The 14,091-nt window shown below is 49.7% G+C and overlaps 1 protein-coding gene across 1 annotated transcript in view; it reads left to right on the forward strand.

Annotated features, from left to right (window-relative positions):
• Positions 1-4,873: 4,873 nt before the first annotated feature.
• The window catches only part of RXRG (retinoid X receptor gamma), a 49,079-nt gene continuing 39,861 nt past the window's right edge, over positions 4,874-14,091 (forward strand). The window contains exon 1 of the mRNA XM_029933189.1: positions 4,874-5,219. Coding sequence (XP_029789049.1) covers positions 5,171-5,219 — 49 coding nt within the window. The 5' untranslated portion in view covers positions 4,874-5,170. The remainder of the gene's footprint in view (positions 5,220-14,091) is intronic.

Here is a 14,091-nt window from a genome sequence, read left to right on the forward strand (position 1 = left end):
CCTCCTCAAGGCTCTTAATCTACTGGTATACCCTCCTTCCACCTTCTCCTTTTCCCCCAACTGAATCTTATTCATCCTTTAGATCTGAGTGTAACTGTCATTTCCTCAAAGAAGTCTCCCTGACCTTTCAATTTAAATTAGATTTCCCTGCTAGAGTCCCTCATCTCATCCAGTTACTTTCCTTCAAAGCACTTATCATGGCTTATAATGATATATTTATGTCTGTGACTGTTTGTTTGATACCCGTCTCCTCCGTCAGCCTGCATAAGCTCCATGAGGTCAGGGACTTGATGTATCTTGTCTCACAGGCAGGAGGCTCTCATTAAGTGTCGACTGAATGATAATTGAATGAATGAGTGACAACGAAGAGAGGAAAAAAAGTATGTAAGTAAGAACCTCCAACCCCACAACACATAATATGATACTAGAAACACATTATTGTTATTATTATTTTTTAATGTTTTTATTTTATTTTTGAGAGAGGAGAGAGAGAGAGGGAATGTGGTTGGGGGAAGGACGAAGAGAGAGGGAGACACAGAATCTGAAGCAGGGTCCAGGCTCGGAGTGCAACCCCAAGAACTATCAGGTCATGATCTGAACTGAAGTCGTCTGCTCAGCTGACTGAGCCACGCAGGTGCCCCTAGAAACACACTGTTAATAAGAGAAGGCTCAAGGTCTAGTGAAAGACATGTTGGCTGGGAGTCAGAATGGGGGACCTAGTTTTTATACCCATTTCTGTCACTTCCTCTTTGCGAGACTGCATCTGAAATCAGACTTTAAGAGTAGCCACCTTGCCTTCTCTAACTTCACAACCTGGGACTCAAACGCTTCTTTTATGAAATAGGGTAGCACACTCTGTCCTGTTTAACTCTCATATTTGCAACACATTGAAACACATTGAAACTTTACGTGCTATTATGCAGGGGAAGCACTACATAAATATAAAAACATTAATCAGTATCATCCGCGTGGAGTCATTTGCATCTAAATTTCATATCTAATCAATGACTTTGGTTTTTTATGTGTGCTTACTGCAAAATATTATTTTCCATTGCCATCGGTCAAAAGCACATGCGTGCGAACACGCAAAGAGACCGGCGGTAAAGCTATATTCTTTTATTACCAGAGTGCATATAGGATATGCTGAGTCTGTGTCAAACATACTAGTGAAAACACATGCCCTTTTCATTTACTCAAAGGCACTAATGGCATTAATAAAAGCAGAACATACCACTTAAGAGGAATGGGTAATTAGCCTTGACAAGAAGTGAGCTCAGAATTCTTATGAATGAATTAGCTAATTCCCACTATGGACATCGAGCCTTTAGGTTTTCATGTGACATCCTAATGAGAACCCAGTAGCAGCTGGAGGCGGCGGAGAGCCTGGGTCAGTGGGGCTGCCTGGGAAGGGCTTAGGTTGGGCTGATGTTGTTATTTCAGTAATGGTCTTAGACAAGACACAGCGGTGCCAGCAAAAAACGTGGATTAGCGAGAAAAGCCACATTCATATTTCTTGTACTTTAGACAAAGTTTATGGCTTGCAATGGAATGTTAAATCCCATGGAAGGCATCACAAGGAAAATATGCCGGGATATTTTGGTGTAGGTATATCTAGCATTTTTTAAATGCTAAAGCACTTATTGAGCACCTCCTGTGTTCTAGCAGTCGTGTGGAAAACTGTTTCTGTGGCAAGCGGATGGGAGAAGGTAAATGCTGTGAGCAATGAAGCAGACGTGGGGATGAACACACTTGCTCCCAGAGTGAGCAAACCAGCTAGACCAGAAGGGACCACTGGAGAAAGGAAAGAAACAACAACAACAACAACAACAACAACAAGCAAACAAGAATATACTACTTCCTTGTATGTGTCTGGAAATCTAGAGTGTAAAACAAACAAACAAACAAAAGCCCCTGAACCAAGCCCGAACAAGGCACCTGTTCTCTTCTGATCACCTTGGATCATGAGCCACAAACCCCAGACACCTCAGGGAGGTGAGTGGGGTGGTTGTTTCCACCCAAGGTCACACAGCCAGAAGGTGGTGGGGCAGGTGGCCACTGTGCACGGTCCTCCGCATAGAGCTTCCAAGGTAAGGCTTTTGGTCTTTAGTCTGTGAGGAACAGTAGACAGGTACCCAGCCTGGCAAAATGGGAGGAAGGTAGCGTCTACCTCAAACTGCCGACAGATCATCTTGATGCCGACCTTGAACAAGACTCTAAGGAGAGCTTTTCAAAGGCTGGTTTTTGAGAACTTGGAAGGACCCTAGCCAGTGCCTGTTTACCAGAAAGCCATTTGGGCCAGAATCCTTCATTTCTTTCTCAGGTAGGTGTACCTATTTGTAGTTTGTTCTTTTGTAAGATGTTTGCTTCAGATACTCCTGAGGACAAAATGGGCCAGTGTAGAATGCGTGATGGATTCATTTGCATTTAATTTAATTTTTTTATTTATTTTTAAAAATTTTTAGTAGCTTTTTTCATTTGTTTTTATTTTTGAGAGACAGAGACAGAGTGCAAACAAGGGAGGGGCAGAGAGAGATGGAAACACAGAATCTGAATCAGTCTCCAGGCTCTGTGCTGACAGCTCAGAGCCCAGCACAGGGCTCGAACTCATAAACTGTGAGATCATGGCCTGAGCCAAAGTCAGACGCTTAACTGACTGAGCTACCCAGGCACCCTTGCATTTAATTTTAAAGCTGAAGGGGATTTTGGAACTCATATGGCCCTGTTTCGTCATTTTACAAATGAGTAAAAAGAAACAAGGGAAAAAAAGACCTGCTTGAGTTACATTATCATCATCAAAATAGCAGATACATATTGAGCGTTAATTATGTGCCCGGCATATTCTAAGTGATTAACACGTGTGGACTCAGTAATCCTCATAACAAACCTAGGAGGCCACCAGGCACAGGGAGAGTCAGTAACTTGCCAATATTTTGAGGCTGTGAGCGATGGAACTGATTTGTACCCGGCAAGGCTGAGCTGCTTGCTCTGCAGACACAGCCTCCCAACGATTCACTTGTAGGATGAGTGTGGTCTGAGCAAAGTGTCCCGGCACAGACAGACTTTCCGGTGGCGGGCTGCAAGATGTCCTCCCTGTGCCCTTTCCTGTATTTTTGTCCATGAGCTAGACAAAATGCGGAAACAGTTCATCAGAGCTTTAGAAGTCTTGAAACAGCGGGGAGTAATGACGAACCCGCTGGACGAAAGAAGCAGGACCCGGGAAGATCCTGGGTGATGAAGGAACCCAAATGGTTTCGTGGCAGCGGAATACAGGAAGATATTGCATGTTGGCCCCCAAACCCATCGCCCAAGAATAGGATGCAGAATGTGTAAAGAGAGAATACAACCGGGTGGGTGGGTAACTGGTCAAGTTCGCTCTATGTGGATTAGCGTGTACGGCTGCCCAGAAGCTCAGGCGGGTGGGCAAATGGTCCTTCTGTATCTTCACTCCCGGTGTCTATGCTGGTGCTCAGCGATGCTCTGAGTCCAGCATCCGGCCAATGGAGTCCCCGGTGCACCAGCCTTCGGTGACACCTGCACCTTTCTTCCTCCTTCCCAGCCAACGTTTGCTCTGATCCCCAGCTTGGCCCTTCTTCTCCCTCGTCACCCAGGTGCCCTTCCCATCTCTGGGCCTTTATTCTTAGGGATTTTTTTCCTCTGGGTTCTCTTAGCATTTGAATCTTACTTTTTTCCCCCTTGGGGCCTTGAGTTGGCTCACGTCTCTATGTGCCATGTGGCCTTAGGGGCAAACCTCTCACCCTGTCTCAGCTCCAGAGCCCAGCCCATGCCCCTGGTGGGTGTGCTAGCACCTCTGCTGATGACAGACCCCACGAGGAGAAGATCTGGGTCATATCTGAAGTATTGTATTCAAGTCTGGCCACCCCCCTTCCCCTACATGAGAATCTCAATAAATTTGAAGTACGTTCCTAGAAAAAGAATAGGTTGTGAATAGGCTGTAATTCTTGATGCACAGAGGGGTTGAAAGACCTAAGAGCCTCTTGAGAAGTCGGTTATGGACATGGGAGATTTATCTGTGAATTTGCAGAGGGGCCCGCTGGGAAAGACCCCCGGGCACCTCCGCTGTGGCTGCAAGGATGGCCCAAAGCCTGCCGGTGGCAGCTGCAGAGAGAAGGCAGATTTCAGCTCAAAAAAACTTTCTTACAGTAAGGGCTATCCAGAAATGGAATGGGATGGTAGTGAGCTCCCCGTTACCGGAGGAGTTCAAGCAGTGGCTCATTAGGAAAGCTGTATAACAGATCCGACCAACAAGGGGATACTTAGGCTCTTTGATTTGTGGCTGGATTCCACCCAAGAGTCTCCGGTTCGGTGACGACTCCGGGGTGCATTTTGAACAGGTGGCTCCCTGACAGCGGCATATGAGGTGACTGCATCGCTTCAGTGAGCGACCGCCACGTCCAGACAGAGCGTGGGCCCTCCTCGCACACTTGCGGTGGGAATGATCGCCAGCTCCCCACGGCACCTGTCAGCTTGCAGCCCAGACAAATGTTCCCGGCCACTCCGAAGGGATGCTTGAGCGGACTTTTCCACCGCTGGGAACAGTCTCGCACTTTCCCGATCTTGATCTTGTGCTTCTGGAAGGGGCTCTGTTCTCTCTTGCGCCCCCCCCCCCCCTTCTACAGATCAAATACCAAGTGCACCAGACGGGACAGAAGCCGGAGTGCGAAAATGCATTGGAATAATACCCCGTTGGATCGGTGTGTGGTTGGGTGCAAGGGAAGGAGGCCCCCAGCCCCGCCCGCAGCCTCCCTCCTCTCCCCTGCCCCCCAGGGGGCGGTCGCACAGGGATCCGCTTCCCGGGATAATGGGAGGCGCGCGGTGGCCCAGCCCAGAGTGAATCAAAGCAACAGGATCCCCTGCGCGGGGCGCGGCGCGTCGTGCGTGGTTACTGACAGGCACCAGCTGCCGCGCCGCCGGACGCGCTATGTGGCCGCTCCGAGCGACAGGCGGATTCCAGACTAATCCCGGAGGGCTGGCCCAGCCCAAGCTGCCCGGCTGTGAGGAAGCGTTGACCACTCCTGTGAGCCCAAGTTGAAGGCAGCCCGGCTGCACTCGGGAGCCCGGGAGGCCGTGCTCTTCGGAAGAGGCGACAGAGAGAGAGAGAGAGAGAGAGAGAGAGAGAGAGAGAGAGCGGAACATGAACTGAAGAGTAAACATGTATGGGAATTATTCTCACTTCATGAAGTTTCCCACAGGCTTTGGCGGTGAGTGGTGCACTTGGGTCCCGGGGTGGGTGGGGGGACCCGGCTGGATAGACCCGGGGGAGATCCGGCAGTGTGGACAGCTGCAGGGTCGCGCATTAGGAGGAGGGCATGGATGTTGATATGGGTGCTTGTTGAGTGTGTCTGGGCGTGCAGAAGGGAGGGAGGGAGCGGGGATGGTCGGAGGGAGGTGCGGGTCTGTGCAGATCTGATCGGGGGAGCGGGAGAGAGGGTGTGCAAATATTCTTAGGAGCCTTCAAACCCACCTGCTTGAGAGTCTGTCTGAGACTCAGACGGAATAAGAGCATTGTTCGAAGCCGGTGTGTTTGTGTGGGTGTGAAAAGTGCAAGAGTCAAAGGGAATTACTATGATGGACCTATTATCCAACTTGTCATGAGAAAAATGTGAGCGAGGCTTCGCCAATCAGCCAAGGGTCCCTGGGATACTTCGGAACAAGGGCGTGCTTGTTTTATTTAAAAGCAGGTCTCCCTGTAACTGGATTTTTGCAAAGAAAACGTAGCACTTTCATTTGCCACGATGGGTGTTTTCCTTCCTCTGCGGTCTTCCCTTTTGATTTGCTAATAGCCTCGCGCCCCCTCCCTGCCGCTGCCCCCAGTGCCATTGCCAGAGTGTCCGCTGTCACTGATACTCTGAGGGTGGGATCTGGGGGCAGGAAGGGGGGTCTGGGCTCTTAGAACTGGGAGACTGAAGATCCGAGTTGCCAGCCAGGCAGGGCAGCCCCCTGGCACACTCCGCAGGAGCTGCCTCAACGGGAGTCCGAAGGCTCCCTCCATTCAGTGGCAGAAACGGCCCAGCCGCCCAGCTTTGAATAAATGGAACCAACAGCTGACCAGCTGGCCTCTCACTTGTCAGCTGGAGGCACGGAGCTTGTGTTTTCCGGAGCCAGCCGAAGAGCAGCTTTTGCCCTGTGGATGCTGGCAGACAGGACAAAGCAGAAATTCTTGTTAGGTCTTGAGAACTGCAAAGTCCCTGCTCTCCCGACCCCCTTGGTGGACGGATCGGCAATTCATCTGAGGGCTGGGGAGATGAATTGCCTGGGCAGAACCCTCTGGGAGGCTGGAGGGGCCTTGCAAGGTGGTTGTGGGTCCCTGGCTGGGAGGCGCTGGACCAGGGGGCTTGCTCAGTCATTTAGGGCACACTGGGTATTTTCTGCGAGCCAAGCATGGTGTTAGCTTCTGGGAAGACAGATGGGAAGGAGACACGGTAGGCTTATTACACAGACGCCTTGTCATATTTCTTGCTGTGTGTTCTCTCAGAAGCAGGAGGAAGCTGTTACTGGGATACACGGGGTGGGGGGCCACGGAGATGTTCCTGGAAGGGGTTATGTTTAAGTCATTGGGGTCAGTCTTGTGATATGACCCAGTTAGAGTGGTGGCCAGGGCTGTGGCCGGGACATCTGATCTCCAGTTTATAGTCGAGTCCTGGGTGTGAAAAGCCTTCTCAGCTCCCATCCTGGTCCCATTCACAGCTGAGAAATACTTTTTCCCTTTCCCTCTGAATTCAGCTGGCTGAGAACCGTGCTTGTCTGTGAGATTCTCGGAGGCTCCCCGCACCCCCCGCAAGGTCTGGGAGGTCACGGCTTCACAAAAGCCATGGAGACCCCCTTAGACCATGGGAATTACAGGGTGGAAGGTAAAAAGGTCTAGGGAGGGAGCTGAGAGAAAGGCTAGATAAAGAGGGTCTATCCCCAAATTCAATGGGGGCTGCCGCCTGGAATCTAGGAATATTAGCCTTCCTACAGAACCTCAAAAGAGCAGCTGAGACTCTCATTTAACAAGGTGGAACTGAGGTCTCCAAAAGGTAGGGACCCATCTAAGGTTATGTGGGGTTGAGTGGGAGAGAAAAGCCCCCTACTCAGACTTAGACTAACACAACTTCAATCTAAAAAAAGTGTGAGAGAGAGATAGAGGGAGAGATAGACAGCGTGCTGAGCTTGGTTCACTTTCTAGCTGTGTGTCTTTACACAAGGTACTGAACCTCTCTGAGCCTCAGTGCCTTCACCTCTAAAATGGAGTTGATCAGCGCAGCATCTGAGTATTGTCTGAAGAATTAAAAGAGCCAACGCTCGACAAAACAGCCATATAGTGTTGTCCACGTATTGGGCACTTAATAAAAGTTAATATTTTCACACCCCTCCCCCCCATTTTGCTCAAAGTAGAAACAGGCAAATTCACATAAAAACCAAACATTCCTGTAGAATAACGAATTGGGAATCTGAGGAAGTAAAATTCAAACCACAGGGACCCACAGGGATCCACACACTTTGTGGGTCCAGATTTCACCATTGTGGGAACTCCAGGATTGAGCGTAGGTAGGGTTCAGATGAAAGGAAGCCAGAGCACAGCCGTAGAGGCATCAGCTGATGGGACCCAGGGACAGAGGGAGGAGGACAATCAGGTTGTTGAACTATCTCCCTCTGATGTGACTTCTCCTTGTTCCTGAGGGAGGAGGAGAGTCATCCTGTTTAGTTCTGTTGATATTTTCCATGTGGTCTGCACGCGCCATGGAGAGGCTGCTAGGGCTCTGAGCAGACGCTCAGCCCCAGCTCAGGGAAGCCTGTCTGAGAACTTGTCCATGTGAGGGAGAACCCCCACCCCCAGCCCTGAGGACCGCAGTGGCTGTCACCTGGACACATGTGAGGACTGGGCACACACCCCCACAGCCCCCGTCTACTTATATATTAGCAAATGCAACCACACGCAGCTCCTGTGATTTGCGTGGGGCTCTCTGGGGACCCAGAGTCACCCTTGGGAAATAACATGAGGGTCTGCGTCTGGGGCTGTGCTTACCAGATGTGAGATCACCAGGCCCTCAGGGAACAAGGGACGGTCAAGCTGGCCGAACAGTGGCGGCTCCCTGGGCGGCAGTGACCTCCCAGAGGCGCCCAGTCTCCCTGCCCTGTGATGAGGAGAGAACCCTTCTCTCCTTCTCTGCCAAGTCCTGGCTCCTCCAGCTGCTCAGGAAGAGATTTGTTTGCCTGGATGAGACAGTCGCCACCTCTAAGAAGATGGCAAGACAAAGCCTGTAATTCCCCCAAGCACTTGTCCGGTAATCCTCAGGGTGACAGGGAGATCATGAGACTGGGGTGGGGCACGCTGGCCGCAGTGTTTACGAAGGGCCCCTCTCAGCTCCTTCAGTCCTCACCACAACCTTCCAAGCAGGCACTGGGACTATCACACTCCTGTTACAGACAAGGAAACTGAGGCACCGCATGGTGAAGTCACTTGCTGAAGGTCTCGTAGCTAGAATATAGCCCTGCCGAGAATTTAACGTTATTTATTTTTGAGAGACAGAGACAGAGGGCGAGTGAGGAAGGGGCAGACAGAGAGAGACACACACACAGAATCCGAAGCAGGCGATAAGCTCTGAGCTGTCAGCACAGGGCCGGACAAGGGGCTCGAACTCGGGAATGGTGAGGTCATGACTTGAGCCAGAGTCGGACGCTTAACCGATGGAGCAGGGGACCTGTGGCGCATAAGTGGTACTTCTCCTGGAGGCCTGCCGATTTGCAAGGATCCTGCCCAGCTGACCCTGAGCATTTGTGCCCCATGCTCTGCTTCTTACCCAAGAATAGCCACAGGGGGTGGGGGTGGTGGTGGTAGGCAGCCGTGTGCACATGCGCATATGCGTATGCATGGAGGGCAGTAAGAGGACACATGTGGATGTGGGAGAAGTGTGTGTGTGTGTGTGTGTGTGTGTGTGTGTGAGTGTGTGTGTGAGTGTGTGCACGGATGCGTGTGCCAGGACATACTTTCCCCTCCACAACTGTGTGGGTGGCTACTGGGGACCCTACCATGGATGTAAGTGGTTAGGGTTTATGTAGGAAGGAGTGACTGTTTATGAGATTTAGGAAGGAACATATTTAGTGTAAACTGTTTTCTGAAACATTTACAATCTTACCAGGAGATAGAGAACTGGATAGCAACAGGGGAAAGAAATCGTGCAAAGAGTTATCTAAATTCACCTCTTCCTTCCCCTCATTATGTAGCTTCTGGAGCCACAGAGAACTTCGCCACCACAACTGGGTGGCTGGCTTGCCGCAGGCTCCCAGAGGAAGCAGCCCTTTTCCCTGCTTATTTGAAAGGAGAGGACCCAGAGGCGCAGGGAGTGCAGAAGTTTACTTTCTAGTGGGCCTGGGTTTGGGCGGCTCTCAGGAAGCTGATCCGGGTCCTGTCTCAGTGATCTCCAGAAAAGAGTGAGAGAGTAACAGCTCATGTTTCATGATTTTAGGCACCTACTGTGTGCCAGACCCTCCTCCTGGGGCATGGCAAATACCATCTCATTTAATATTCTCAAGGATCCCTGGAGGTCAGGCACTATTAATTATCATCATCCCCATTTTACGGATGGGAATGTAGAGACTCCGAGAGGTTTATTAAACTGCTTGAGATCACCCGGGTGCTAAGAGGTGGACTCAGGATCGAAATCCAGGCAGGTGCTAGGGCTGCTGGGGTTAAGCCCATGTTGTGCGGGCTACTTGCTGGGGGTGGAGGGGTAGGGTGGGGAGATGGGAGTCCCAGACCCAAACCACCAATGGGCGAGTTCCATATTAGAACAACTACCGTATTCAGTTCTTTTTTTAATTTAATTTTTATTTTTTTAATGTTGATTTATTTTTTGAGAGAGAGACAGATCAGGGGAGGGGCAGAGAGAGAGGGATGCACAGAATTGGAAGCAGGCTCCAGGCTCTGAGCTGTTAGCACAGAGCTTAATGTGGGCTCGAACCCAGGAGCCACAAGATCATGAGCCGAGCTGAAGTCACACACTTAACCAATTGAGCACCCCAGGCGCCCCTACCATGTTCAGTTCTTACTCTGTGCTCTTCGAAATTTCTTAGGGGTCACAATGCATTTCCTGGACTGTGCATAATTGCAGCAACGAATATTGGGGTGGGGGCAGGGGGACCGGGCACCCGAAGGATCTAAGAAAATAAAAATAAAAAATGTTCCAGGTGAGGAGCGCCTGGGTGGTTCAGTCAGTTAAGTGTCCAACTTCAGCTCAGGTCATGATCTCAGGGTTTCTGTGTTTGAGCCCCACGTTGGGCTCTGTGCTGACAGCTCAGAGCCTGGAGCCTGCTTCAGATTCTGTGTCTCCTTTTTCCTCTCTACTCCTCCCCTGCTCGCATGCTCTCTCTCTCAGTCTTTCAAAAATAAACACTGAAAAAATAATTGAAAAAAATCCTCCAGGTGGACCCCACTTTATTGCATCATGTGGAACCCAGTTTTACATTCTAGGGTGCGATTTGGCAAACTTTTTCTCTGAAGAGCCAGGTAGTAAATATTTGGATCTTTGCTGGCTAAAGGGTCTCTGGAGCAACTGCTTGGATCCTGGTGTGGGTAAGGGAGGGGGGAGTGTAGCTGTAATTAAAGTCACATAGACTAAGACACAGGGACGTGCTGTGTCTCAGGATGTTTGCTGACCCCGAGGGGATCTTTCTGGAGAAGTTTGATCACCATTTCTGAATGTTCTCTTGTCTGCAGTGGTCATGTGCTCATTAGCTCTGAACAGCCCCTCCCCCAGCTTCCCTGCCACAGAGCAGCATCCTGTGACAGAGAGAGGGCTGCCTCTTAGTTACAGGTGAGGACACTTGGGGAAGCAGGTGTGGCTTGCCCAGGACCTGCAGCTGCTTGTGGTCTTCAGACTGGGTTCCCCTGGGGGGCCCCCCTGGAATGGCAGGAAGAGGGGGAGCCATAGAGAGCCCTCCCGCCCTTTGGTAAAATAACTCAATACTACTCACCACGTAGGGTCAATGTTAACCTTCCGTGGTGTAGGGGTTTAATAAAATAAAGCCTGGACACACACACACACACACACACACACACACACACACACACACACAGTAAAATGTCCCCTTTCCCACTGCAGAGACTATAGTTCTGAAGTACAGAGACTTTTCGGAGGGGAGGTATGCCCGCTCTGAAAGCATCAGGTGGCACGCCATGCCACACTGACAAAGCAAAGACAGACATGGATTCTGCTGTTACAGAAAATTCTAAGATCTGTTTTTAGGGCAGGAGATCTGGCAGGAAGAGAGCCCTGACGTGGGACCTCCAACCCTTCCAAGTCTTCAGGAGACCCTGGCCCCCGGCCAGTGACTTTGATGAGTCCTCAGACAACCTGGCCTGCCCTGCTGCCTTTATCAGATGCTGTGACAGAGAAGGGGAGGGACACAGGGAATCTCTATGTTCAAAATCAAGCTCAGATTCCTGATGGGGTTTCAGAATTCAACATCTGAACTTAAAAAAAGGAAAAGCTCGTGATCTTTAATTCAGAAAGCGTTGACCAGAAGTTGGAGGAGGGGCCAAGTCATACGTGCTTTACACATATGTTGGGATGTTTCCTCTGGGCTGGTTTGCCTGCATTTCGTTCCTGTGACTCAGTATCTCTTTTGTCCCTCCTTTGCTGGTCATTAGTGTCGTGCGCAGCAGTCTCTTGGGGAGTTAGACGCTCAGGGTACCTGTGTTTGTTCAGTCCCAGCAATGAGGGGAGCAGAGCAAAGGTTAGAGATCATCATCTAGGAGAGAATATTCTAGACCGTTCTGGGAATGCCAGTCAGTTGTTCAGCACACACTGGCAAAGTATCTGGCATGTGCAAGGGTGGTGTGGGACACCAAGACGTAGAATCCATTCCCTGTCCCGAAGGAATGATAAACTAGTTACAAGCTCTGAAGTCTGCATAACATTTGGAGATGAATTACTTCTAGAAATGTTTCTTGGGGTTGAGGTTCAGTGAAAGGGCCCAAGAAATTTAGGCATTTAGAACCTGAGAACAAATGATGATAATGTTTGTTTATTTTTGAGAGACAGAGCATGAGGAAGGAGACAGAGAGAGAGGGAGACACAGAATCCGAAGCAGGTTTCAGGGTCTGAGCTGTCAGCACAGAGTCTACCTCAAGGCTTGAACCCACGAACTTTGACATCATGACGCCCAACTGACTGAGCCACCCAGGCACCCCAGAAGGCCGTCCATATTTTGAGGTTTGAAAAAGAAGTCCAGAGAGACAGCAACAGGGATTGAGGTCCTGGGTTCAAGCGCTGGATGTGGACAAAACTGATGTTCAAGGACTTTAGCAACAAGGAGTAAGGTGGGACACCCCCCCCTAGCAAATGCCTGACATGCTCATTGGCAGAGTCCTCATGGACCTAACTGGTACACCGGGAACCAGTATATGGGGCTGGTTAAAGGGACAGGCAGTGTTCCTGGTTCGTGGAGCCCCAGTTCCTGGATCCTCGGGTCCCTCTCATGAGTTAGAGACAGATGATACCCACCTGCACCAGCAAGGTTCCTAATTTGGTCCTGAGTGGGAAAGGTGGTATGCAAGCAAAATGCCATTAATTACATGTAGAAAGGTTGGCAGAAATGGTGCCAGACTCAACTCACATTCTAGGTCTATAATGATTCCCAACAAGCACTTGAAAAGGTCACTTTATCATTCTGAACCCGTTTTTCTAACTCTGTCTAATGGGGATAATTTCTGCCCTACTGACTACACGGAGTCCATTTTTAGCTTACGTGAAATAGACAATGGGCCCTGGGAGGGACCGTTCTATCTGTAGAGCCTCGCCTGGCGTCTGACCCATAGTAGCACGCAACAAATTTTTAAAAAATTTTTTTCTGTTTTTTATTTATTTTTGAGAGACAGCGAGAGATAGCATGAAAAAGGGAGGGTTAGAAAGAGAGACACAGAATCTGAAACAGGCTCCAGGCTCTGAGCTAGCCGTCACCACTCGAACCCACAAACCGTGAGATCATGACCTGAGCTGAAGCTGGACGCTCAACTGACTGAGCCACCCAGGCGCCCCTCAACAAATATTCTTTTTGACTGACTGAGCCAATAACTGACATGGAAATAAATAGCGCCTAGTTATGAAGAGCTTATGAGTGTAAGATGGTACGTAGTACATGCAATGACCTTGAACCTGGGAGTCAGAAGACCCAGTGCCTTGGCCTTGAGCAAGCCATACAACCTCTCTGGGATTTTTTCCTCTTCTCTAAAATGAGGTGATTCTTCAAGTCCTGAAAGTCTGGCTTCTGACCCCAAACACTATTGCCTTATTAATTGATGGCCTACTTAATTTGGAAAGGTGATTAAATTGGTTGGGGTATGAACTAGTTTCCATTTGCTCATTCACCAAAAAAACAACCAAAGAAAGGTTTGTGGGGCAAATAAGGTGGTAGAAGTGTTTGCCCTATTTAAGTTACATCTGTTTTCAAGCAATTTAAAAAGCCTAGTAGGAGCATCATTAGCATATTAACGGGGTGTTAATTACAAAAGAGTCTTTTAAAGCAGATTTCATAAAATCTCCGCTTAATAACCATTAGCTTGTGGTACTCGAAATACAAACTCTTCACAGGCGTTACTTGGAAGTAATAAAATTGTAATTTAAAAGTAATCTGCCAACTTGTCATGAATTTAGACTGATTTTTTTCACTCAATTGATCGAAATGAGTAAGGTTTTGCTATAATTATATATAATGTCAGTAATAATGAGGCTGATAATCTACCTTTGCCTGCTTTTCACTACCTCCATCATTGCGGATTTTAGGGGAGGTGGGGTGGAAGGGGCTGGGGGTGGGGGGGAGGGAGAAGGAAGAAGGGATGCCACAGGCCCTCCCCCTCCCCCAAGCACCAGAAGAAGCAACCGCATCCCCCCCCCCACACACACACACAGCCTGGAGCACAGCCCTTCAGGGACAGCATGAAGCCTGAGGGCTGTCCTGTGAGGCTCTGAAACATGGGGGGCAGAGGGCAACATCGGATCAGCTGCTGGTCTTCGTGTCCCCACACTGCTTCCCCGGGCCCGGGTGCTGAGTCCCTTCTCACACACACTCTCCACTTCTATCCTGTTCCTT

The sequence above is a fragment of the Suricata suricatta genome, chromosome 3, assembly GCF_006229205.1.
Source record: "Suricata suricatta isolate VVHF042 chromosome 3, meerkat_22Aug2017_6uvM2_HiC, whole genome shotgun sequence".
In the NCBI taxonomy this organism is placed as follows: domain Eukaryota; kingdom Metazoa; phylum Chordata; class Mammalia; order Carnivora; family Herpestidae; genus Suricata; species Suricata suricatta.